This window comes from Callithrix jacchus, chromosome 19, assembly GCF_049354715.1.
Source record: "Callithrix jacchus isolate 240 chromosome 19, calJac240_pri, whole genome shotgun sequence".
In the NCBI taxonomy this organism is placed as follows: domain Eukaryota; kingdom Metazoa; phylum Chordata; class Mammalia; order Primates; family Cebidae; genus Callithrix; species Callithrix jacchus.
Genome location: NC_133520.1, coordinates 35,154,982 through 35,179,097, shown reverse-complemented (window position 1 = coordinate 35,179,097; position 24,116 = coordinate 35,154,982). Strand labels below are relative to the sequence as shown.

The 24,116-nt window shown below is 45.5% G+C and overlaps 2 protein-coding genes across 25 annotated transcripts in view; one reads left to right on the top strand and one right to left on the bottom strand.

Annotated features, from left to right (window-relative positions):
- LOC100895764 (uncharacterized) overlaps nucleotides 1-14,972 on the top strand; it is an 82,261-nt gene extending 67,289 nt beyond the window's left edge. Inside the window, exon 8 of the mRNA XM_078356420.1 lies at nucleotides 475-14,972. The gene's annotated coding sequence lies outside the window, so the exon portion shown is untranslated. The remainder of the gene's footprint in view (nucleotides 1-474) is intronic.
- A 5,563-nt stretch (nucleotides 14,973-20,535) lies between these two features.
- Nucleotides 20,536-24,116, bottom strand: part of CD46 (CD46 molecule) — a 33,732-nt gene continuing 30,151 nt past the window's right edge. For all 24 annotated transcript variants that reach the window (XM_078357029.1, XM_008985596.6, XM_078357031.1 and 21 more), the window contains one exon: nucleotides 20,536-23,100. Coding sequence is in view for 13 of the 24 variants with exons in the window: in XM_008985596.6 (XP_008983844.2) it covers nucleotides 23,028-23,100 (73 nt within the window). In the remaining 11 variants the exon portion in view is untranslated. The remainder of the gene's footprint in view (nucleotides 23,101-24,116) is intronic.

The following is a 24,116-nucleotide window of genomic DNA, read 5'->3' as shown; positions in this document are numbered from 1 at the left end:
ATGAGGGTGTTGATGTGGGATGAGGTGTAGGAGGGGCTGATAGCTCTCCAGTTGATACTGAGCTTGGAGAGAGAGAAGCTAGGGGCATGTGATGTAGCTGAAGGTACAGTTGTGGCCTGCGTCAAAGACCAGCCTCTGCTTTCTCTTCCTGCTTTCCTGTTTGCCATGCTTTACCCAAGGATGTCTTTTGACCTCTCTTTTCCTTCTTTCGGACCTCTTGCATTCTCTGCCTTCCTCCACCACTTCCTCCTCCCTTTGATTTTCTTTAGGATATATGAGGGCAAACTCAGTGACTGGCATCCTGGATCTGTGTCTACTCTCCATCCTTACCCCTGTTTTGGGTTTCTGGAGATCTAGCTGCAGTTGGGCAGAGAGGGCTCAGCTGTCCTCGGAGGGAGTTTTGGTGGTGGGTGAGCATGTTGGGCTGGCTGGTTCAGGGCAAGATGGGTTGGCTATTCCCTTTTCCTCTCATAGGTGCTGTTGAGCCACCAATTTTTGTGGTTTTGTGACCACAAGTGCGCTGAGTGATGTGACATGACCCCAGTATTGTCAGTGAATCATCACCAAGTTGCTTATTGGAAACCAGATGCAGCAAGCAAATAGGATTTAACCACTCCACTACCTGCCTCCCAGGTAAGTCCAGCATGAGCTGCTCCCTCTAGCCTTCCCTCAGTCTCATTCCTTCCCATGAACATCATTTTTCTTATTCCGCGGGGGAACCTTAGACATCTCCATTCAGAATCTCCCAAACAATTGTTCTCTTTTTTGTATTCTCCTCCTTCTGGCTTTTCTGTGAATGGGGTTAGTAATGAGCACAGGACTGGGGGCAGGATGGGCAGCTGAAGTCGTTGGGCTGTGCGGATGTGTGGGAGATGGCTGGTAGCATTGCTAGGTGTGGCAGTTGGCAGAGCATTTGGGCCTCCCACAGTAAGTGAATAGCAACTCTCCTTAGCTGCAGCATCCAGCAGGAGGTTCTGGATTTAACCCCTCGGTAATCCTGGGAGCCTTCTTGGGGCCTGGGGATTCTCTTCCCTATGTAGTCTCAGTGGATGGCCTGTCTCACTCCAGATACATTTTGCCTTGATCAGGCTTAGTCTAGGTTGGTGGTCTGGAGTTTGAACTGGGCTGAGCAGTGAGCTTTAGGACTCTTTCCCTACTTCGGGGGTTTCTTTCAATGAGCCACTTTCTGCCTCTAGGACTTCATTACCTTTGCCTTAAAAAACAAAATCCCTAGTCCAGTAAGCCATTGCAAAGCATCTCTAGACAGTTGACAAATGCTTTTTGTCTGCCTCACTTGTTGCCGGTCACAATAATAGCAATGGTGATTAAAAACAAAAAATGATGAGGGCCTGCAGAATGGGGGAGGTCAGTTGCATCATGATAGGATTCACAAAGCAGACTCCTGGTGCCTGCCCATCACCAGGAAGTCTCTCTCCTATTGAGTAGATGACTACAGCATTCTTGGCCAGTAGAGCCAGCTAGAACTAGCCAACAGCAGATTGGTCTGGGCTCTAAAGAGAAAAGGAATGATGTTGGGTAATTTTTGGAGGCACCTATGGGATCCTACCTCTGGCCACACAGCGGTCACGTCACTCTGCTCATATGTCACAGTGGGGGTGGGGATTCCTCTTCCCCATGCTGCTCCCATCGCTATCTAGAAAAGACTGGCCAATTCTGCTTCCTGTTATTTTCATCTTCTTCTCTGTCCATTTGAGATGAGTCTCTAGGTTGGCTATGAGCAGCCTGAGGGATCCAGGGCTATTTGGAAGAGTCTGGTGTCTCTTCCTTTAAGGACTCTGACAGGTCTCAGCCCTCTAGCAGTACTGCAGTGAGGGATGGCAGGGGGTGTTGGAATGGAGAGATATCGATTTGGGTGCAGCTGGGGAGACTAACCAGAGTGAGCCAAGGCCCTCAAGAAGTATTGGATAGAGTCTGGCCAGTGCTGGCTCTAGGGCCAAAGCCAGACGTAGCTGCTGGCTGTGCTTGGGAGTCTCAGCCTTCACATGTGAGGTACATCTCTGGGCATAGCTCTTGATGACCCCCACTCCCATGAATAGCCCTGTCCTTGGTTAGATTGGGAAAACCAGGGTGGGAAGTAAAGGGAAGGTTGGTTTTTCTCCTGGTCATGCAGTAGTCTCTGTGGCCTCTGATGTTGCCAGAATTGGGATTGGTGTTTCCCTGCTGATTTTCCTATTTTTGCCTCTCATCTGGTTCTGTTCCTCTTTGCTCACCAGCCTGGGTTCTATAGACATGACGTGGGGTATTGTGTGTTGCCAATGAGGCTAGCAGAACAGTTGGTATCACCTGAGAGAGGGGCCAACATATCTGGCACTTTTTTCCTTACCTTCGAATTTCTGAGGTCTGGGAGCCAGGAGGCAGCGTGCGGCCTCTCCATCCCAGATCCAGCAGAGGTTAACAGAAGCTAGTGGCTCTGGAGCCGAGGTGGTGTAGCTTGGCTGGGAGTTGTAGGGGAGAGGCCCTGCCAGGGGCCCTGATTGGTCAGCACCTTCTCTATTCCATTGAATCCTGGTCTGATCAGTGCTGTGAATTGTTTAATGCATATCTTGGCACTGTCCCCTGGCTTGAGTGTCCTGAGGTTGCAGCCACAGCTTGAGAGAGGATCTGTACCTTGTTCTGGTCACTTTTTTGGGCATGTTGCCTCCCTCTGAGATATATGTAAGAGATACCACCCTTTCCCACCAGCCGGCTGTCTGTGGGAGGCCCTCATTTTGCTTTGCTTTTCTGAGACTTGGAGTGACTGTGAGGGAAGCATAGACTGAGTTTGCTTTCTTACTGGCTCCTTCTACAAGAGCTTCTCATGGGCTGATAAAGCCAGAGAACAGCTCCAGGGCCCCATGGCCTATGCAGAGCCCAGTGTCAAGCCTGTGGGGGTGGAGTGGGGACATGGGGGCAGATAGAGCCACATGGGGAGGGGATATATGTGGTTAGCTCACAGGAGCAAGCCCAAGAGGGTGTGGGAGGACAAGTCCAGTGCTCAGCCAGGACTGCCTGTCGTGGCCCAGGATGGATGTGTGCATCTCCCGTGAAGGATTTGCATCTGAGTGCCTGGTGCTGAAGGCAGGATGGTGCCCCAGTCAGGGTCTGTAATGAGGCCTGAAGGTATGAGATGGGCATCAGAGTTGTTGGTCCCTAAAGGGAAACTAACCTTTTTTAAGGGCTCTCTTCTCCTTATCTAATTTCATCCTCAGAACAACCATATGTTGTAGGAGTCACTTCCCTTTTATGGTTAAAGAAACTGATTATTAAGTGACTTAACCCAAGGTTATGCATTTGGTAAGTGAGGTTGTTGAGATTTAAATCCATGTACTTCTTATTCCAAAGCCTCTACTTTCTCTTTACTCTTTTGGGCTGAAGTCAGACATTTTTTGTGAACTAAAATCCTCAAAGGATTGATGTGAACCAGAGTGAAAGGCAGACACCCAGAGGGACGTGCCAGTCACTGGGGATGGTTGTGCCGCATTTCTTTTGGGGTAGGGAGGGCAGATGCAAATGTCCTTTGGTAGCCATGGACAGGCAGAGCTGAGCAAGGCCAGTACATGGCATCTGCTGTTGTGTACGGAGCCTCTGCTATATGCCAGGGACTGTGCTAGGTGCTGGAGATGCAGAACTCGACAAAGCCAAGTTTCCACTGTTGTGGGGCATACATTCTAGTGTGAGGAGACACTATTAATAGTGATTTTAAAAAAGAATTCAGAAATGTACAGGATAGATATATATGGAGATTGGAGACGAAAAGGGGGACTCCCCACACACACATAAGGAGGAGGGTCCAGATGATGGTCAGAGGGATCTAGAGACTCAGGACTTAAGCCACCTGAAGCCACATCAGTTGTGCTTTCCTCCAGAGAGTTAGGACTAACACAGACTTAACCCCCTCTTTTTTCCTAATAACTAGGGAAATCCATCCAGGGTCCCCATAATAGCTTACAGGAGCTTGTCGTGAGTCAGGGATCAAGGTGGAGTAGATGTCAAGCCTTTGGTCTCCAGCAGTCTGGATTTCTCCCGTCTGCCACGGTTGCCCTTGGCTTTCTGCCTCACGCCTTCCCAGGCACCAGCTGACTTCTTTCCTTAGCCTGGTCACTGTGCCCCATTCTTGTCCATGCAGCACGGGGAAATGTGCAGGTTAGGTCTTTGCCAAACCACTGGTCAAACGTTCCTGCAGGAGGCTACTTTCTGAGCTCAGCCTGTCCTGCCAGAATGAGCCATTCCCAGAGCTAATGATCATGCGATAGCGAAGGGATGGGCAGCAGGCAGAGAAGTGGCCTGTGCCAGATGCTTGGTTGAGCTCTGTGTCTTGAGAGGTGGAGGCAGGTTGGTGGTGCTGGGGACAGGGCAGGCATGTGTCATGTGTTCAGCGCATGGGCTGCAGGGCTCGGGACTTGTTTACTTGGTGGAAGAGGCGGTGGCCCCGTGGAGTCAGGCCATGTGATTCTTCGCTCCTTGGCTGATTATGGACAACTGACCCACCGGGACTGCACACACTGCCATCTGCTGCCAGGGGTCTGAAGTTGCACAGGAATGAGATAGTATGGTTAGGGGTGCTCAGGGAGGAGGAGGGTCAGGAAAGTGGGGTTTATGTTGCTCCTTGTTGAGGAGTCAGTAGACCTCGATTCTTGTCCTAGCTCACTTTCCTTCTTTGAGCTCCAGTTTCATTTATCTATGAAATGAGGCGATGGAACCAGAATCTCTTTGGGGGTTCCAGCTGTATCCTGGGGCCTCCCTGAGTGTTCATGGAAATGTTTCTTAGCCAGCAACTGAGGATGAGGAAAACTAGGCCCAAGTTTCCACAAGAGAAGGTGAGGGATCTTGATGACTTATCTCAGAGCAGCTGAAGAGGCACCATGGAAATTAGTGTGGGTAGGTGGGTAGAAGGAGGTAGTTTTTGAAGAATCTCCCAGAAGTGGAAGCAGAGAGCTGGAGGTTTCTCGAAGGTGTTGATGAAGATTCACCAGGTGGCAAGGGACATGGCTTCGGGCTTTCCCTGGGAGGCTTGTTGGAGATGGCGCATGTGGGAGCTGCTGGAGCCTCTTGCTGTCCTGCAGGGGGCTAACCCGAGAGATCCTGCTCTAGAAAAGAAGCTCCGTCCTGTCTGGCTCTAACCCTGGAGAGAGAATGCAGCTGTGCACACTGAGGAAGGGCATCTGTTACAGGGTCTGTGCCCCTTGCTGTCAGGAAGTTTTCCTTTATATTTAGCCTTTTCTTTTGACATGTTTTTTGAGGCCCTTGACTAAAATATTAAATTTTAAAAATGACAATGACAAAAAAAAAGAAAAAAACCCAAAAATATCTCAGAGTCACTGGTTCCATTTTGGCTTTTTAGTCTTGAATCACTCTTAAAAAGATAGCAAAATAAAACACATGTGGGAAAGCCCAAGGTCCCAGGTCCAGCCAGACTGGGGCTAGGAGTGGCTGGGACTCTGGCCTTGCTTCCCTGCGGCAGTGTTAGTTCCAGACGTCCACCACTGCTCCAAGGCTGTGTGGGTAGGAGCCCCTGGGGCTGAGGGGGCACATTGTGCAATCTGCTAAGCAGAATATAGAGTTTTAAAATAGCTACATTTCTCCAAGACACTATCTGCCTGCCACTTTGTGGGATGTTTACCTGGGATTAATAATAGCTGAGTGCCACCCCACTGCCAGTATGGAATAGCAAACAGCCATCTGGGCTGGGACTCAGGCAGGAGAGGAATGGAGTCATAACCATCATATCAGCTCAGATAGTTCTTTTCACACTTGCTGGCTCAGTTGGTCCTCACACAACCCTGGGAGGATAGGTGGTCTTATCCTTGTCGTTGGTGAGACTGAGCCAGAGAATCAGTTCTGCCAAGATCTAACTGCTTGCAGCTGTTTCTCGTGGATCTCCCACCCAGGTCTTCTGACTTCAGCTGTCATTTCCCTGGATTCTGATTAGTGGAGCAGGGGTAGGAGAAGGGGAATGGAGTCTTCAGCAGTTTCCTTAATTTCTGAAGGCCTTAGAGGGCTTTTCTGTATGTTGAAAAGGAAACGAAATATCAGCATGTCCAGGTCCTCCAACTCTTCAATTCTTTAGACTTTCTGGAGCTCTTGTGAGAACTGGCTTGCACTTCTTGGCTGGGAAGCCAGCCACTCACCATGTATTCTTGGAGAGGTTTCCTGCATTTGGAAGCTTCTGGAATATGTGATGCATCAAACCACTGTGACATATCTGTACGGCACCTCACACCTGTGCACACAGGCATGCTTCTGCTGAGTCCAGCTCACTTAGAGATGAGGCCCAGTGTGGGGTCTTTGAGATTTTTCCAACACTTTGTAAGGGATGCCCTGAGCCTTGCCCAGCATGCATGTTGTGTGTATGCTACCTGTTTGTTGACTAATGTACAGTACCTGCTGGAAGCCTTGGCTAATGTACAATGTAAAGTAAGGGACTAGAAACAATGGCTTCAGCTCTGAGTGTCTGCCTCATGATTGGCTTGAAAAAGTATGGATTACCCACGGAGAGAAAGGTGGGTAAGCCCTACTGACTCATGGGTGTCAGTTTTCCTTAAAGGCAGAGCATAACTCCCACTCTTTATAAGGGCTGCTGAGGCAGAGTACTAGACAGCTTGGTCAGTTAGCCCCCTGAGTGACCTTTATTTGAATAGACCCAGAACTTGTATGAAGGTGGAAATAATGGTTTATCTTTATTTACAGCTAATTTAGCCACGATGCTTTAGGCTTTTTGGCGGGGGTATTCCTTTAGGATGATTGAGGCTGGACAAGGGCAGTGTGTGTATGTGTGCCTGAATGTCTGTCCTTTTGTATTTCTTGAATGCATCCTTGGTTCATATAGAAGTGATGGGGAATCCACAGCAGAATTGTTTTAGTGAGTGAAGGCTTCTGTAGCTTCATGTGTGAAGATTTGTCATGTTGGACCCAGTTCATTCTGTTCACCTGAAGGATGGAAAAGAGAATGGGCGGAACTTACAGCAAGGAGGTGATTTGAGCTGGACTTCTAGAATAACTGTGCATCACCTCTGCTGAGGGTTCCTGAGGAAACATGAAGCCTCTTTATTTGAGGTAGGAGACTGGGTGTGCTCCACAGGATCCTCCCAGTCCTGAATCTGTGGCACTTCGAGATGGTCCCTGGATCAGCATGAGGTGTGGGTGCCAGGATCTAGAGCAGGCATCTCTCTCCATTTTTGCCTTCTGCTTTCAAGGCAAGCCCAAGCTGGGTGGAATTGAGGAGATGCATGGGCACGGTGCACCAATATGGGCATTGAACCTGGAACTTTGACCTCATTTCCCTTCGCAGAGAGAATTTCTGGCACTGATCTTAAAGGAACTGGTATTATTTGCATATAAAAGAAGAGAAAGGCACATTGTCCCTCATCTTTTCCAGCAAAGAGCCCTGAGCTGCTCTAATCCTATGGTAGAGAGGGAGGAGGGCCGTGTAGAGGACACAAGGCCAGACATGGTTTGCCGGGAAGAAGGTAGGAGGTGCGAGAGGAACATCTCAGGGCAGGCCATCAACTCTGCGAGCCACAGGCATTGCCTGCTATACTAAACGCACAGGGATGTGTTCAAATGGGCTACTACTTAGAGGTAATCCAGAGTCTAAAATAAATTAGTTAATGGCTAAATGAGCGTTGTATTAAATATGGAAAATCATATATTCTTTTGTGTCACCACCTACAGATTTAGCATCAAAAGGCCTGACAGGCTGAGGACAGTGAAATGCGTCCTGTCCATAAGATGATGCTTATTTATTGTGACTTCTTTCTCTTTTTGTTTCTATTTCCCACTCTGTCTTATTGCTTAGGCCTACGTCAATATTTATGCAGTTGTGTTGTTATTTCCTTGGGGTACCATTCTTCCAGTGTCATTGGCATCAATGAATGTGTGACTTTGATTTCAAGTGTAAACAAACCACTGGCTCACGCAGGGATGAGCCATCTCTGAGACAAGGGCCCCGGCAGCTGCCTGCAGACGCCCTTCCCCCATAGACCTGGACTGTTTTTCAGCCAGATGCCTGAGATGAGAGTCAAGAGTGTCCTTGCAGGGACCTGCTCAACCCCACATCATGTGTCCTGCTGGGAGGGGTGGTACTCACACATGCATCTTCCAACCTTATTCGCTGGTACTGCTTTTCAGCTTGACCCAAGGAGTGGTGTTGGAAGTGTGAGACTGTTCGTCCCCTGCTAGGTAAGAAGGGTGCCAGAGAGGAGAGGTGCTGACAGAGAAGAAGGGAACACAGGCTTCTGCCCGCTAGCCTGTCTCCAAGACAGGTTAACTTTGTGTTAAGAAGCAAACTCATTTAATCTTTTGGCCCTAATAGAAGTTATTTGTATTTTCTCTCCTTCTCTCTTTTCCCTCCTCTCTCTCACTCCCTCTCCCTCAACTCCCCAGCCTCCAAAGAATTTAATCTGCTGGACAACAAACAATACTGTTATAAAACTTTGAAAACAAGAGGGCGCGGCCTCCCTGACAAGGAGAAGGGCATGCCGGGTAATGGCCCGAGGGAGCGTGCCAGGCCTGAGATGGAGCCGGGCGAGAGCCCAGTTGGCTGGGTACCTGGGTGCCTGCCCCTGCATAGCCCACTAGCTGCGCCATCCCCAGGCCAGAGGGGAAGGAACTAAAACAAAAGCGAGGGCAGAGAAGAGCTTGAAAGGGGAAGTTGTACGTGTGTTCCCCTCTCTGTGATCTGATGGGAATGCAGTAGACTGTGAAACTTCCTCCTCCACCTCTTCTCCCTCACCCCTCCCACCCCCCCACCCTCCTTCCTCCTCTCTCCTCCTTCCTCCCTCCTTTGTCCTCCCTCCTCCTCCTCCCTTGTCTTGCTACTCACTGTTCTTTAGCCCATCAGACAGAGGTCCTGATAGCAGAATGAGGCTGGAATGGCACTGGAGGTGCAGCCACCAGCTGGGCCAATCAAAGTGGAAGGAGAGAAAGTGGGCTCACAGTTGGCTTTGGACTCAGACCAACCCTCTGTCTGGCCCAGCCTCCCCTCTTCTGTTAGGGAACTGGAACCATGTCACATCACAGGGTGTGCCCGGTCCATGTATGCCCAGGTATTGGGGAGAACTGCCACTTGGAGGTTAGTTCAGGAAGCACCCTGGGCTTCCTGGTGCCCACCTTGGACTGTGCTCTGGGGAGGGTGTTTGACATGTTGAAATGCTCTCTTCTTTAAGATGCTGTGCTGTCCCTCCAGGGAGGGGCAGAGGCTTGCTGCAGAGGCTGGGGCATGCCTCTGGAAGAGTTCTTGGGAACAGGAGCATGCTTCTCCCAGCGAAAGCAGGCATGCCATCTTGTGAGTGTGGTGCCTGGTAGGCTACTGCATCTGTTAGTTACTTCTCTGTAGCTGAAGGAGGAGGTCATCCAGCTCTGCCTGGGGGAAGTGGGGAAGCTGGGCTTTGGGCGTCTCACCATAGTTTCAGTTTCACCTGAAACTATGCACTTTTTAGTCCATTTCCACTGAGTCAAGCAGATGATTTAGGAATGACCAGGGAGCAGTGTTGGTGGTTTGCCTTTGGATCTGCATCGGTTTGGACCCATGAACTGCATGGTGGGCATTGTTTGTGTAATAGACCATTGGCATAATTTTTCCTCTTGCAGAAAGCACTAGCTTCCTTGAAAGCAGTTCAGCCATGCCCATCTTCCTCCGCCAGAGCTAAGCCCTTCTACTGGGGGAACGTGGAGACACCCGGGCTCCAGTCTTCATTCCATTCCTTTTCCTTCCCTTTGCCCTCCACTATCTCCTCCTGTCCCCCCAGCTCATCCCAGGGGCAGGGTAGCCTTGGTGCATCCTTCCATCCATCCAGCAGTCCTGACCCAGGACCCCTGTGCTGGCACTGAGGCTGGGTTTTTTGTCGGTAGTGTTAAGGGAGGGATAGAAAACTGAACTTTTAGGAGTGTGGCTGCCTAGGAACCTAGATTTCCATACCTCTGACCCAGGGGAAGCCAGAAGAACTGTTGCTGGGTCCACGTAGGCTTAGAAGCCTGTTACTTATTGCCTTGTTACCTGAGTAGCAATTTGAGGGGCACTCTGGGTTTGGAGAATGTGATTCCAACACTGGGACTCAGGGCCTGGGAAATGAAGTGGTCCCTGAGTTCTGAGTCCTCCTTTGAAGGCCAACCTGCCAGGAAGGAAGAGCCCGATGGAGGTTTCTGGAGACTTTGGGCCAGCCAGTAACTCCATGCTCCCTCCCCTCCACCCTTGGCCCCTCATGCATATATCCTTCCTTTTATCACCCTTCCCTCTGATGCATTAACCACAGCCACCATCCTGATAGCTAAAGACACAATGTCCAGGCTGCTGCCTAGAATGACAGGAAGCTGGGCTGGACTTTCAGTTTATACATGCAGTGGCCTGGGACTGTCTTGAGGGCAAGACATTCTCCTTTTTCAAAAGAGCCTTCCCCAGGCCCCTTTCTCACCAAGATAAGCTTTTCCTCACTGCCAGGATCCCTGAAATCAGCATTCCCAGAGGGAAGAAGATGGCCATCTGGGCTTGGCTTCCGGCTCCCCCCATCTGGCTGGAACACACATCAGTCACGTAAGTTGCTGTGACTCAGCACCCAGCGCTGCCTTGGCAGAACCTCCCCACATTCTGGATTTGCACACACTGTGGTAGCGCAGCACAAGCCAGCAGGGTTAGGCATCTGGGGGCCAGGGTCTGTCTGTTCAGTGGCTTTGCTTACAGATTTCATAAACAAGGATTCCCACACCTTCCCATTTTCCTCTCATGTTATTTTTTAGGTACCATGCTATGCTTTAAAGACAAAAATCATCATTTATAGAATGAAGTAGAAGCTATCTTTGCAATCTCCAAACTGTTTTAACCAAAGCTGTAGATTACATTTAACCCTTTGATGTGTTTGACCTGCACTAGTTTTTGTTTTTGTTTTGAGACGGGTTTTACTCCCAGGCTGGAGTGCAGTGGCATGGTATCAGCCAACCTCTGCTTCCCGGGCTCAAGCAATTCACATACCTCAACCTCCTGAGTAGCTGGGACTACAGGTGCGTGACACCATGCCTGCTAGGGTTATTTTAATGTATCTGATTTTACATGCATTTACACAAAATATGGCCTCTCTGGGACACTGTATTTCTGCTTCATGCTGTTGCTGCTTTTCTGTCTCAGGTTTCCTGCCCGAGCCCTCTGAGCATTTGACCAAGCTGTGAGCAGTCTACTTCAGCCTCCTCTCCTTACACATGAAGACACTGAGGCCCATTCAGGGCAAGTGGCAGGTCCCTGTTCTCAGAATTAGGGCCGAGCAGGTATTAAAACTCTGTGTTCTTATTCACTGTGTGCCCAGGGAGATGAAAACGCCCTGGTGTGAGAGGAAGCCTCCAGGGAGAATATGGGCACAGAAATGGACCAGGATGGAGTATAGCTCCCACACCTTTTCCCTGAATGGCAGCACTCACAAGACTGACATGCCCACCCTTCTAGGTGGGTGGTTTTTCTCCCCAGGCAGCCCTGCCAACCCTTTCACTTGTGGCCAGTTTGTTTAGAGTCCTTAGGCTGAGGCAGAGAAAACCCATCACCCTCCTTGGATGGCAGACCTCTCAGCAGGCTGGGGTTTTCAGGCTGCCTTCTTACAGGTCTAGGTGGCCTTCTGGCATGGTGCCAGGGAGAGCAAGCCTCGTCCAGCCCTTATCAAACTAACTGGCTGCTTCCTAGTAGGGAACAGCCACCAGCTTGTTTCAGAGAAGAATCATTGCTCAGCTGACTCTGAGAGGAGAAAACTGGTTCTGTTGGGAAGGCTTAGACCTTCATCCAGTGGAATGGGAAAGGCAAAGGATTTCAGTACTAACATGACTTTTTCTCCACTTCTTTTAGAGTGTTTAAAGTCATGCATTGTTAATGGCTTCTCATCTCTTCTTCCAGAGAGTTGAGTTAAATTTTAGAATCCGGGAGTGAGGACCCAGACTCTGGCTTCTGTTAGCTCCCTTAGTGGCAGTGGCCCCCTGATATGTGCAGCCCCTTTGCTTGACTCCAGATGGTCCCGTACGGGTTGCAGGAGAGATATTAAGTAATCATACTGACGACCAAGTGAGATAAGTGGCTTCAAGAACTTGAGGCTGGTGAGGACGACTTAATCTTCTAGCAAGCTGGGCTAGACTTGGGGAAGCTTTCCTGAGCTGAGGGGAGGTTGACTGGGGTTCCCTGGAGTGGCGGTGGGTAGGGGCGGGGCCGAGGGGTGTTAGCTATGGGAGGGTGAGAAGGAGTATTCCAGAAGAGTTAACAGCTTAAGCAGGCAGACAGGACCTCTGGATTGTGGAAGGTGGTTTCTGCATCACCACGGGACACCTGTGTGAGGGCTCATAGGGAGGGGTTCGCGGATGCTGGCAACTAGAAGCTGATAAGGAAAAGTGTGGCCAAAATGAAAAGCAGAAAAGAGAATCTCATCAAATCCCCTCATTTTACGGGATTTGGACTCCTAGTAATAACTGTCCTTAAACACTCACCCTGATCTTACAGCCCTCGCTGTTTCCTGGTTAACAGGGCCCAGGTGTTGGCTACAGGTGTCATCACTGAGAGCCCTTGTGTGCAGATCTGCCCCCAGCTCTGCCACCTGTAACTGAGGCTGGCCAGTCCCGCGGTGGGCCGCAGAGCCTAGCACTGGTGTCAGAGTCGCTCGTTGCAGGTTCATCTTCAGTGTCTTTCTCACGCCACAGCCATGTTGGAGAAAAACGGCAGAGGCGCTGAAGGAGGACAAAGCAAGCCGCCCCCGACCACCTGGCCTTCACAGAACCCAGATCACGCTCCTCTCTCTGCCCAAGTATAACACGTTGTGTAGTCAGTATGATCCCCCTTCAGTGCAGAAGTATTGCCTAGGAATTCCCTGCCCCACCCACCCTGTTTTGTTCTTAATGAAGTTCAAGAACAAAATGAGATGATAATCAAGTTATGGAGCAGGCTGCAGTGGGTACAGGGGCGGGAACACAGTCTTTGGAGTTAGATCTGAGATCTGCATTTATTGGTTGTGTGACTGTAGACAAGTTACTTAGCCTCATTAAGGATGAGTTTCTTCTGCAAAAATTGGAATAATTCCTGCTCCATACGACTGCTGTGAGAATGAAACGCCACAACTTTTGATGTTCAAATTCTATTTTTTACTTCTCCTTCTAATGACACATACTGTAATTGCCAGGAACCATAAAAATTATAAGCCTGTATCTAGAGGCCTGAAGAATTGGTAGGGAACCTAAAAGATACAGTTTCTGTTTTGTCTCTTTTCTCTTGGTTATGGTAGCAGAGGAAATGCACATATTTTCTTAGCTTCAAACAACCAAAAAAGTTGATGCAGTAAGGAGATGGGAAATCTAATTTGGAATACTGTGTGCAAATCTTATTTTCAAGCAGATTTTGAAAATAAAACTCAATTCTTATGTTAGAGGATTATCTCCTTGATACAATTATAGGGTACCCGTTTTTTATGTCACATCAGAGTTTAAATAAGATTGCAGATTAACAGGGTCATATTTGAATGTTCTGATACTTACATGTGGGGTGGGAAGGAGGAACGCATGCTCTTCTCGAATAAGACACACAGAACACTTGCCCTAGCCAGGTGAGGCTCGCCTTCATGTAGGCTAGAGCTTCATTCCATCCCCAGGCAGATAGGGTGCTTGTGACCTGATGAAGTAAGGTAATATATCTGGAAACACTTTGTATACTGTAAAATACTGTGCAAATGCAGGGTAGTACAAATGTAAATATTAATGCATTTTCATAAGAATTTTGGCTATTTCATCATATATGTAATAATTTGTAGTGACTGGCTGTGAATTTAAATAGAATTAATGAGTTTTGTATTACTCTCATCTATTTGAAGCATCAGCTGTGACTTTCACGTTACTTTACACAGCCCTGTGTAACCTCCTCTGTGCCTTTCCCGTGGAGCACAAGTAGAACTGGAAGAAGACATTTCTCCTCAGGGCAGAGGCTGGGTCTTCTGATTGAATCTCCCTTCTTTCTTCAGTGAGATCCTCTTCTTCTGGAAGCTGGTTTCACATGGTGGCTTAGATTTTTCCATCTTTGTATCTAGCACCATTTGAAATCAGTGTTTTAGGAGTAAGAATTGCAGCACAGCCAAGGGTGGACTGCAGAGGAACTGCTGCTCATGGGACTGGCTCCTCCTCTCCTGCCACTTGAGTCTGTTCAAGAAGTCCAGGGAAGAACATGAAGAGCAAAATACACCCTTGAGTTTGTTGGGTTTTGGGAGGGGTGACAGTAGGGGAGGGGGTTGTGTTTAAAATAAACACAGTGGTTTGCCCAGGGGCAGAGGTTGTGATGCTATTTCTTTTGACTCCTAGCAGCCGTCACCAGCACGAATGTGTTGGTAGGGCCTTTGGGTGTGTTGATTGTCATATTCGGTTGGGTAACAATATATTGAGTATTGTCATGGGGCAAAGGAGAGGGCATTACACCTGGAGGACCATTTCATCCCCATCAGCACTGTCAGCCCACTCGTAGAGGATGCCCTGGAGTATTCAGCATCCATTGCAGGGCACCCGAAATCAGACCTGCCACCTGTACTGTCAAGGTGCAGACCCTGGGAGCACCACTGGCCCATCTCTTACACAGGCTGACCGATTTCTCCTGGTGTTCAGAGTCTGTTTTTGTCTAGCACCATTTGAAATCGGTTATGATGTAGGGGGAAAAGCAGCAGCCTCGAAGCCTCATGCCAAGTCTGGCCAGCAGCAGCCTGTGGTTTCCTGGAAGATGGATGGGCAGAGAATGGGGAAGGAAGATCACGCTTTTCCCTACTAATTTCTTTAACTGCATGTATGATACATTATTGCAGAGGTAAGAGATAGTTTAATGGATTTTTAAAAATAAATTACTGTAATTTATCTGATGTTCTCAGTTGCATTTTGCTGAAATGTAGTACTGCTATAAATTCTATAAACTGGTTGCTGTTGAATTACCTTTCTGTTGAAAAGTCTGTTCATGCATCCTGACCTTAATAAATACTATGTTCAGTTTATCATGTCTGTGTTTTTCATCTATTATTTTCCATTCATAATTCCGTGACTATGAGAAGTGGGTCCTGAAAAATTAATTCGCTATGCAGATCTTGCCATCTTCATAAAGAATTCGAAGTAGGTTACAGCCAGCCAGACATTAAAAATGAAGCCCATTAAGACAAGAATGAAATTCTATGAGCCAAGAAATAAAATGAGAGAAAAGATTAGGGAAGAGAAGAAATGATGAAGATTGAGAGGCTGAGGGATGCTCCCTATTGAATGGGAAAACTAGCCTTGGTTCCACACGGCTGTAGACACTGCCCTTCTGCCAGCAACTGCTGCTGCAAGGAACTCGTGCTCAACTGAACATACTGTCACGTGGTTCCTTGAAGGGGCGCAGCACTGATTTCACTTGTGTTACAAAAGACTGAATGGTGCTTTTGACTGTTAGTTTATGTCAACACTTGAAAACAAGGCGAGCCAGTTTTGTAAAGCTATTCAGAGATTAGCCAGATTTGACTTGATAGGGGATCAAGCTTGTAGAATCTTCAGGAAGGCAGGCTGTGGCCCCTTGATCAGGCTTTTGGCACAGGAGGTGCATGGCTGACTATGAACTACCTGCAGTACAACTCTCAACCCAGTGGCTTACAATAAATGATGGTAAATCAGCCAGGTAGGAAGCCTTTTCTAGGCCCAACCCCCTGCCAGAGTTTTCCCCCAGATGGCTGCCCTGCCCAGTGGGCTGAGAGTAGGGGGGCAGAAGTAGCATTTGCTGGGAAGATTTGCCAGTGCATGTGTTGCACCCCCTCACTGCAGCTGCAGTGCTATTTCAGGCTGTTCATGGAAGAATCCATGTTCTAATCCCCAGGATGTGGTGGCGGGAAGACCCTAAGTGGTGGTGTTAAGACCTTAAGTTGTATTGTTTTATTCACTTCCCCCTGAGATAGGCTACAATTGTATTAAATACCTACAGGTCTGACATCTTTGGGTCTGTTATACTCCCTACTGATTAAACAGTTTTTGATCCACCCACCACGCTCAGAGCTCCAGCCTAGGTGTTGCAAATACAAATAAGACATGGATTTTGCTCTCAGGAGGCCTTGGTTCCAGTCCTCAAATGCGTAAGTGCTAAATCAAGTTCAGCATCAAAGCACAAAAACAAAGATTTGCAATGTCTTTTCCATAAAATAAGTTTATGGCACTCATTGAATGTTTAAATAGTGCTACATTGCTAGGTCATGAGAAGCAAAATGTAACTGGGGTGCCTCTCAAGCAGGATTGTTGTATTCATCTGGATATGGACAGCTTTTTACCTAAAATTGCCATTCTGAGGTGGTTTTGCACAATAAATTGGTAATTATGTAGAATGTTTCTTCTGGAGACAACATCTTGAATGAGGTTTATAAGCCATGCTATCGGCCTAGGTAGAAAATGCTTTGCAGGGCATGGGTCCTGCTTACCTAAATTTTATCAGATATTTTAGTTGTAAATTTATAAGTGGGTCTTGGTTAACAGATAATGAAAAAATGATAAGTGAGGGGCCTTATTGAATTGATAGCACCCTCAAGCCTCATGCAAGTTGGACTGGCACATCCCACCTATGGAAGTAAACACTGATGAATCCTTAATAAATATGGATGGGACAAGTCAAATCTTTGGCCAGTTTAGGTGAAACAGAAGTAAGTCTAGAATTGGATAATTCTTTGTATAAGATACTGGTCCAGACGTTCTCTTTGAGAAGCTGGTGTAGTTTCAGGAGAGTACCTGGCAGACAGCATGTCCATTCTTTGACGGAGCTTGATCAGCACTGTCAACTTTTCCTTGAACACTTTCGTGTTCTATTTGTCTATTCTAATGTGATAGTGCCCTATTCTATCTTCCTATTCAGTTCGGCCAAAGGGCCTTTAAGTTAGTGATCCCTGGGTCCCATCCCTACAATCTCTGGTTTTGCTGGTCTGGGAATGGGCCTGGACATCACTTTGGTTTTTAAAGCTGAGAGCCACTCTTCTGGGGTCTTGTTCCTAAAACGCTTTACTACTCAGTGTGGTCTGAGGGCTCCCAGCACTGGTCTGTTAGTTTCCTGTGAGTGCCCTAAAAAATTTCTACAAACTTGGTGTCTTAACACAAATTTATTCTTACAGTTAAAGATGTCAGAAGCCTGAAATCAGCTCACTGGACTGCAAGGGCCCCTCCCTCTCAGAAGTGCCGGGAAAGAACAGGTTTTCTTGCCTTCTCCAGCTGCTAGAGCTGCGTTCTTTGGCTTGCACCCCCTCCCTCTGTCTTCCAAGCCAGCAGGGCAGCCTTTTGCTTCAGTGGCCACAGTGTTTTCTGCCACAGTCAAATTTCCCTCTGCCTCCCTCTTGGACCCTTGTGATTACATTTAGAGCCCCACCTGGATAATCCAGGATACTCTTCCCTACTTCAGTTTTCTTAATCTCATCTGCAAAGGCCCTTTTGCCATATAAAGTAACATTCACAGGTTCCAGGTATTAGGACTTGGATATCTTTGGAGGCCATTATACAGCCCACCACAAATTGCAATCCTTAGGAACTCATTAGAAATGCAGAAGCTCAGGCCCTAACCGATACCTTTTGAATCAGAATTTTCTTTTTAAGGAGGTCACCATGTAACTCACTAGCACACTAAAACTTGAGAAGCATGATGCTATGGGTTCCTAACCAAATAATTCTCTAATCATTGAGTCCCAACTTCAATACAAATTGTATTACAGAGTATTTTTCCTAGGAACGCTTTCAGGTGAAGGAGGTTCATCGGGTGTAGATAATTTTCCCAGACACCATTCTGAAGTGCTCTGTAACCATTTGTTCCTGGGATTCTCTCTCAATGAAGCCACAAGCCCAAGCACCAGGATACTGGGGTTCCTGTTTACAGTAGTTTGGCACAGGGTTTGCCACTGCAGCATATAATAGTAGTTTCATTTTTTAAAAAGCTACGTGAGGGAGGTAAATCTATAAATGGAGGTGGAGTCTCCTAACATCAGTTTTACTACCTCTGTACAGGTTTCCTTGGGCTATGCACTATCAAGTCAGGAATCAGGACGGGTGGCTTTTTCAAATCAACGATATTATATTTCTCCAATATTTAAGCAATAAGGGACAGAATTTAAAACCCTTTTAAAAATGTTAATCTTGGCACAGTGGCTCATGCCTGTAACCCCAGTTATTTGGGATGCTGAGGCAGGTGGATTGCTTAAGGTCAAGAATTCGAGAATAGCTTGGGCAACATGAGAAAGCCTGTCTCTACAGAAAAATACAAAAATTATTCAGGCATGGTGGTGCACACCTGTACTCCCAGCTGCTGGAGAAGCTAAGTTGGGAGGATCCCTTGAACCCAGGAGGTTGAGGCTGCAGTGAGCTGTGATTGTGCCACTGAGCTCCAGCCTGGGTGACAGATCCTGTGTCGAACAAAAAACATTGATCTCACAGAAGAAGCAGAAGAGGGTTAGTCTTATACCAGATTTCAAATGAAATTTAAAATGTCTTTTGGGAATCACAGCAATGACAAACTTCTGAATAGTGACTCTGTTTGTGAGGGTAAGGAAGGGATTGTCAAATGCCCTAACAGTCCGCAGGAGGGCAGCAGTGTTCCAATTTACAAAGGATTAGTCATCTATTGGTGTAATCTTTTCTGAGTGAGCCTAGAAATTTTGATGAAAACAGTGTAGTCCAGGAAAAAAAAAAATCCGCATGTACGATCACTCAATTTTGAATCATTTCTGGAAGTTATTAGACTCCGCGTTAAATCCTACTCGAGTACGAGTATGCAAAATTTAAAAATATGCAGAAAAGCTCCTTCTTGGTTAAAATGCTAGCTGAAAGACATTACTAAGTTTTAGAATACCAGAGTGGCCTATTTCCCACAAACCCTTAAATCCACTTAAACATCACAAATTCATATTCCTTCTAAATTTCAAGTACCTTTAGCATTCTTACAGATTTATTGTTAGTTACCTTACAAAGTAACTCTCCCCATGTTATTTTATGCCAATCTAAAAAATACATTAGTTTCAAGGTCATATAAGATTTTCCAAAATGCTGTATTCATAGTCAATATAATTTTCACCCAGTAATTTTTTTTTTTTTTTTTTTGAGAAGAGTTTTGCTCTGTTGCCTAGGCTGGAGTGCAGTGGCGCTATCTCAGCTCACTGCAACCTCTGCCTCCCAGGTTCAAATGATTCTCCTGCCTCAGCCTCCCAAGTATCTGGGACTACAGGTGCATACCACCATGCCCAGCTAGTTTTTTGTATTTTTAGTAGAGACAGCGTTTTACCGTGTTAGCCAGGATGGTCTCCATCTCCTGACCTCATGATCTGCCCGCCTTGGCCTTCCCAAGTGCTGGGATTACAGGCATGAGCTACCACGCCCAGCTGACCCAGTATTGAGAAAGACTGCTTCTGTATTTTTATATGTATGTGTTTACTTTGAGCAGTGCTTCTGTTTTTAAAACCACAGATAGCCTTGTTAGCCAAACAACAAAACCTTAATTGAAGTCTTCGGTGAAATTTTCTGATTTAATAGGCTTAATTAAGAAAGCTATACTTTTCTTCTATAAATATATAAATTTATATATTTTATAATTATATAATTATATATAAAAATATATCTTCTATAAATATATAAATATACTGTATCTTCTGTTTTTACAAGTTTATATAGGAAGGCTGACTGTGGGGCCTGAGATTTACTAATGCATGGGTTTTCAACCTTAGCTGCACATTGGAATCATTTAGGACACTTAGAAATCCCTATACCCAAACCACATCCCCAGATCAATTACACTAGAAATCGCTAGGGGTGGGACCCAGGTGTCCGTAAATCTCCCCAGGTGATTCCAATGTGCAGCCCTGGTTGGGAGGCACTGAAGCCTGCTGAGAAATTTAGCAATCTGACCTAATTCAAGTCTGCAGAGAGAGCAACGATTTTTACAGAAACAACCAAATCCTACTAGTTACATACATCAGATTTTATACTTTGTTTGGACTTGGGTTTTTATTTAGCTCTATGTGCGTTCAATGGGATGCAGAAGATATATCTTCTACTGGACATGTATATATAGATGCTTAAATGTGGCTAACATAAGGTTAGGTAATAAAATAAAGACATAAAAGCTGGGCAAAAATCAGGCAGTTTCATGAAGGGTAATATCTGAGCTGCGCCTTGGAAGATGGATAGGATGTGAACAGGACAACAGGTGTTTCAAGCAACAGTGAACTGGGAATACAGCAGAAGGAAGAGGGGAAATGGTCAGTCGTGACTGAGAGTAGGTTATTTGAAGAAGTGCAATAGAAAGAAAAGTCTTGGGGCAGAAAGTTGGGATTTAATTGTAAAAGGTCTTCAAGTATCAGGCTCAGCGACGTGGACTTCATCCAGCAGGTAATGTGATGTCACTGGATAACTCTGTGCAGTATCTATGTGATGGGCTGTGAGTGGAGAACCCTGGGGTTCTGAGCTGGGAGGGACAGGAGGAATGGCTGTGAGAGAGGAATGGGCAGAAGATGGGCCCCAATTAGAAACATACTTCAATTTGAGAGGAAACCCACTAGAAATAAACACATCATCATGAAACTTCTCCAAATGTACAATTTTATTTTAACAGATTTGAAGAGTCAATCTTCAAAACAAAAACGAACAATAAAGAACCATGGTGAGACTTCTCATTTTATAGCAAATACATTTTTGCAGCTTAAAACATTTTCTTCATATATGCTTCTTCCTATCATTTAAACAAACTTCCAGAGAAAACTGATCTCCATAGATTTAAGTAACAAATTATTCGACAAAACACCCATTTATGCATATATAGAGTTATCATATAAATATTAAATTTTAAAAAATCAAATAGGAAACAAACTGCTATAAGAGTATATTTATTTTATACATTAAAGTATTTGAATATTCTTCAGTTAGGTTTAAAAAAACATTTTTTGCTTCTAAGCAATTGTGACATTCTTGAAAAGCATATGAAATGGGTATAAACTTAAACTCTGTGCTTAATTCAGAATTCCTGTTTATTCTCCTCAAACTTATCTTCCTAAAGCATCTCACCAGAGATTACAAAGGAAAGGAACATTACAGGGTGCTATAAACATGTCTTTAGACAGTAAAATATTTATTCTTCTATACTCTGGATTTTCCAGTCGTATCTTTCTCAAGGCAACATTTCTTTGGCCCATTTTGTGCAATTAAATATAAAATTTCAAAACACATCTTTTTCATTTTTTTTTTTTTTTTGAGACAGAGTCTCACTCTGTTGCCCAGGCTGGAGTGCAGTGGCAGGATCTCAGCTCACTGCAACCTCCACCTCGTGGGTTCAAGCGATTCTCCTGCCTCAGCCTCCCAAGTAGCTGGGACTTCAGGCGGGTGCCACCACGCCTGGCTAATTTTTTGTATTTCTGGTAGAGATGAGGTTTCTCTGTGTAAGCCAGGATGGTGATCTCCTGACCCTGTGATCCACCTGCCTCAGCCTCCCAGAGTGCTGGCATTATAGGCGTGAGCCACCATGCCCAGTCCTCAAAACACACCTTTTAACAGTGTAATCTGAATTGGAGTGGCAGTCCCTGCTTTTTGCCCACTGGCTTCTTTGAAAGAGACTGCTTGGCTAAGGGACTCAGTACAGGGCCAAGATCTGCTACCTGAGCTATATTTAGCATTTTTTTTTTTAAGACAGAGTCTTGCTCTGTTGCCAGGCTGGAGTGCAGTGGCACAATCTCAGTTCACTGCAACCTCCAACTCTTTGGTTCTCCCTGATTCTCCTGCCTCAGCCTCCAGGTAGCTGGGATTACAGGTGCCCACCACCACACCCAGCTCATTTTTGTATTTTCAGTAGAGAGGTGGTTTCACCATATTGGCCAGGATGGTCTTGATCTCTTGACCTTGTGATCTGCCTGCCTCGGCCTTCCAAAGTGTTGGGATTACAGGCGTGAGCCACCGCGCACGGCCCCTATGTTTACTCTTTCCACCATCCCTTGGTACAATCAATAGCAAATAGACAAAGTGAAGTTACCTTTTTGAGCTACATGGCTTACTCTGTACTCTTTCTTTTAGGAGATGAGGTAAGACACATGCATAGATAAGAGACTTCTAACTAGCCAAGGCAGTGTAAGTGGACTAAGATTCTCAGGTGACTTGAGGTTATCTGATGAATTTAATTCTCTTCAAAACTACCTACTTTTAGAAGGCATGTTTAAAGTAACACCTCTGTTTAAGGAGGGAAAGAAAAACGCGTAATCAGAATTGAGAGTGGGCTACTCAACATAAGGGAGTTCTCTTTGGGAAAATCACAAGGCCACAGCGTTCACTCCACACTGTGAAGTGGCACTCCTGTTACGGGTGTCAGAGTCCTCTTACTTTTTAAGAAAGTATGCATCTGATTCTGAAATTCCTGATGCAATTGATTAGTTACGGATGTTTTAAAAAGTGAAAACAAATGCCACACATAAACTTTCTAGTTTTGATATCACCAAACACATTTAAAAATTGAGAATTTACGCTATTAACTTTTAGAGAATTTTCCAATAATATTTTTAGCTAAGGAAGTCAAGCTTGTGCATATTCCCAATTTTCAGTGTTCTTGTTTTTAATGCACAAGAGACAAAGTAGCATACACATATTTGTAAGGCTTTTTATAATGAACATTAGATAAAATAAACTCTATAGTTGGTGAAAGAATGAATTTTAAGAGTTGGCATTAATCTTTGAACAAAAAAGATTTCAAAGCCACTTTCTGTAGTAAGAAAATATAATTTCATTTTGAACTATATTTCTCTAATTTTGCCAATTTTATAAAATAAAGCACTTCCCTGCTTTAATATAACCAGGCATGCTGTGCTGACTGGCCCAATAAATCTGAGTGTTATTTAAAGGAAAACAGGCAATATGTTCATACCCAAATTGATAAGTTTCAAAGAACCATCAAAGCTACATTCAAGCCACAATGGAATGTTAGGTAAGCTGCAGTTGCACTCACGAGAGTGAAACTAGAGAGTAACTACTGGGTATGTGCAGATTTTAATAGAATCAAAAGATGAACTGGCAAACCAAGTAGTGGAATCCATTCAACTTCTCTGCTCTGCTACAGTGGCTGATTTACTCTGGTAAGTAGCATATTCAGCTGTACCATCTGCTTTCCTGCAAAGCAAGGTATAAAGATTGTGTCAAAGATAAATATAATTAAGTACAGAAATTAAATTCCAGAAGACTATTCAGAAAATGAACAATTAAAAATATAGTACTAAGCTGCCAACTTGAGAAATAAATTATTCCTTTAAAATAATTTCAAATGTTCAACTGGTCTCACTGTTTAAAAAAAAACAACCTTCCTTTATCTCTGACTTATATTTTGGATCCCCTCCAAAACAAGAAATAGAGCAGCAGCATACAAAGCACTTAGTAACTAACTATGTCCTCATTTTGATTTAGGGTCAATGGGAAAGACCGGAGACAAACACATGCTTTCCTGATCCTCCATTTTAAAGCTGCAGCTCTGGTACAGAGAACCTTTGAAAAGATAGTGGTTCTAACTGTTCAAGTATGTGATGTCTCATCTACCCCTCACTGTCAAGAAAATCATGTATTCCATTAAGAGAATCTCCTCAATAAACTTTACATCACACTCTTAGTATAACAATAGGCATCTTTGTAAAATCTATTATTCTAGTCTAGTGCTGGCCAAACACAGATGATGCCAGTCACATGTGTAATTTAAAATTTTCTAGAAGCCACTTTTAAAAACATAAATAGGCAAAAGTAATTTTATTTTCTTTAACCCAGTATAACCAAAATATTGACATGTATTTTACGTATTTTGTGCTTAGTGTTTGACACTTGCAGCATACCTGACAATGGACCAGTCACTCTGAAAGTCCTTAGCAGCCACACGTGTCTGTTGAGTATTGAATTGGACAGCACAGCTCTGGGCTCTCCCTACCTTAGTAAATTGACTTTAGTAGACAAATGAAAACTAAATTTGGACCAGTCCCTATTTATCAGTATGTGTGCCACAGCAAACACTCCAGGGATGCCTTCCCAGTGTCACAGCTAAGCATGTTAATTTTGCATACCTTAATAACTCATTTTTGCCTAGTTTTCATTATTGGAACACTAAGCATGTGGGAATTTTTTATTTCTTACTCTCAAGGTCATTG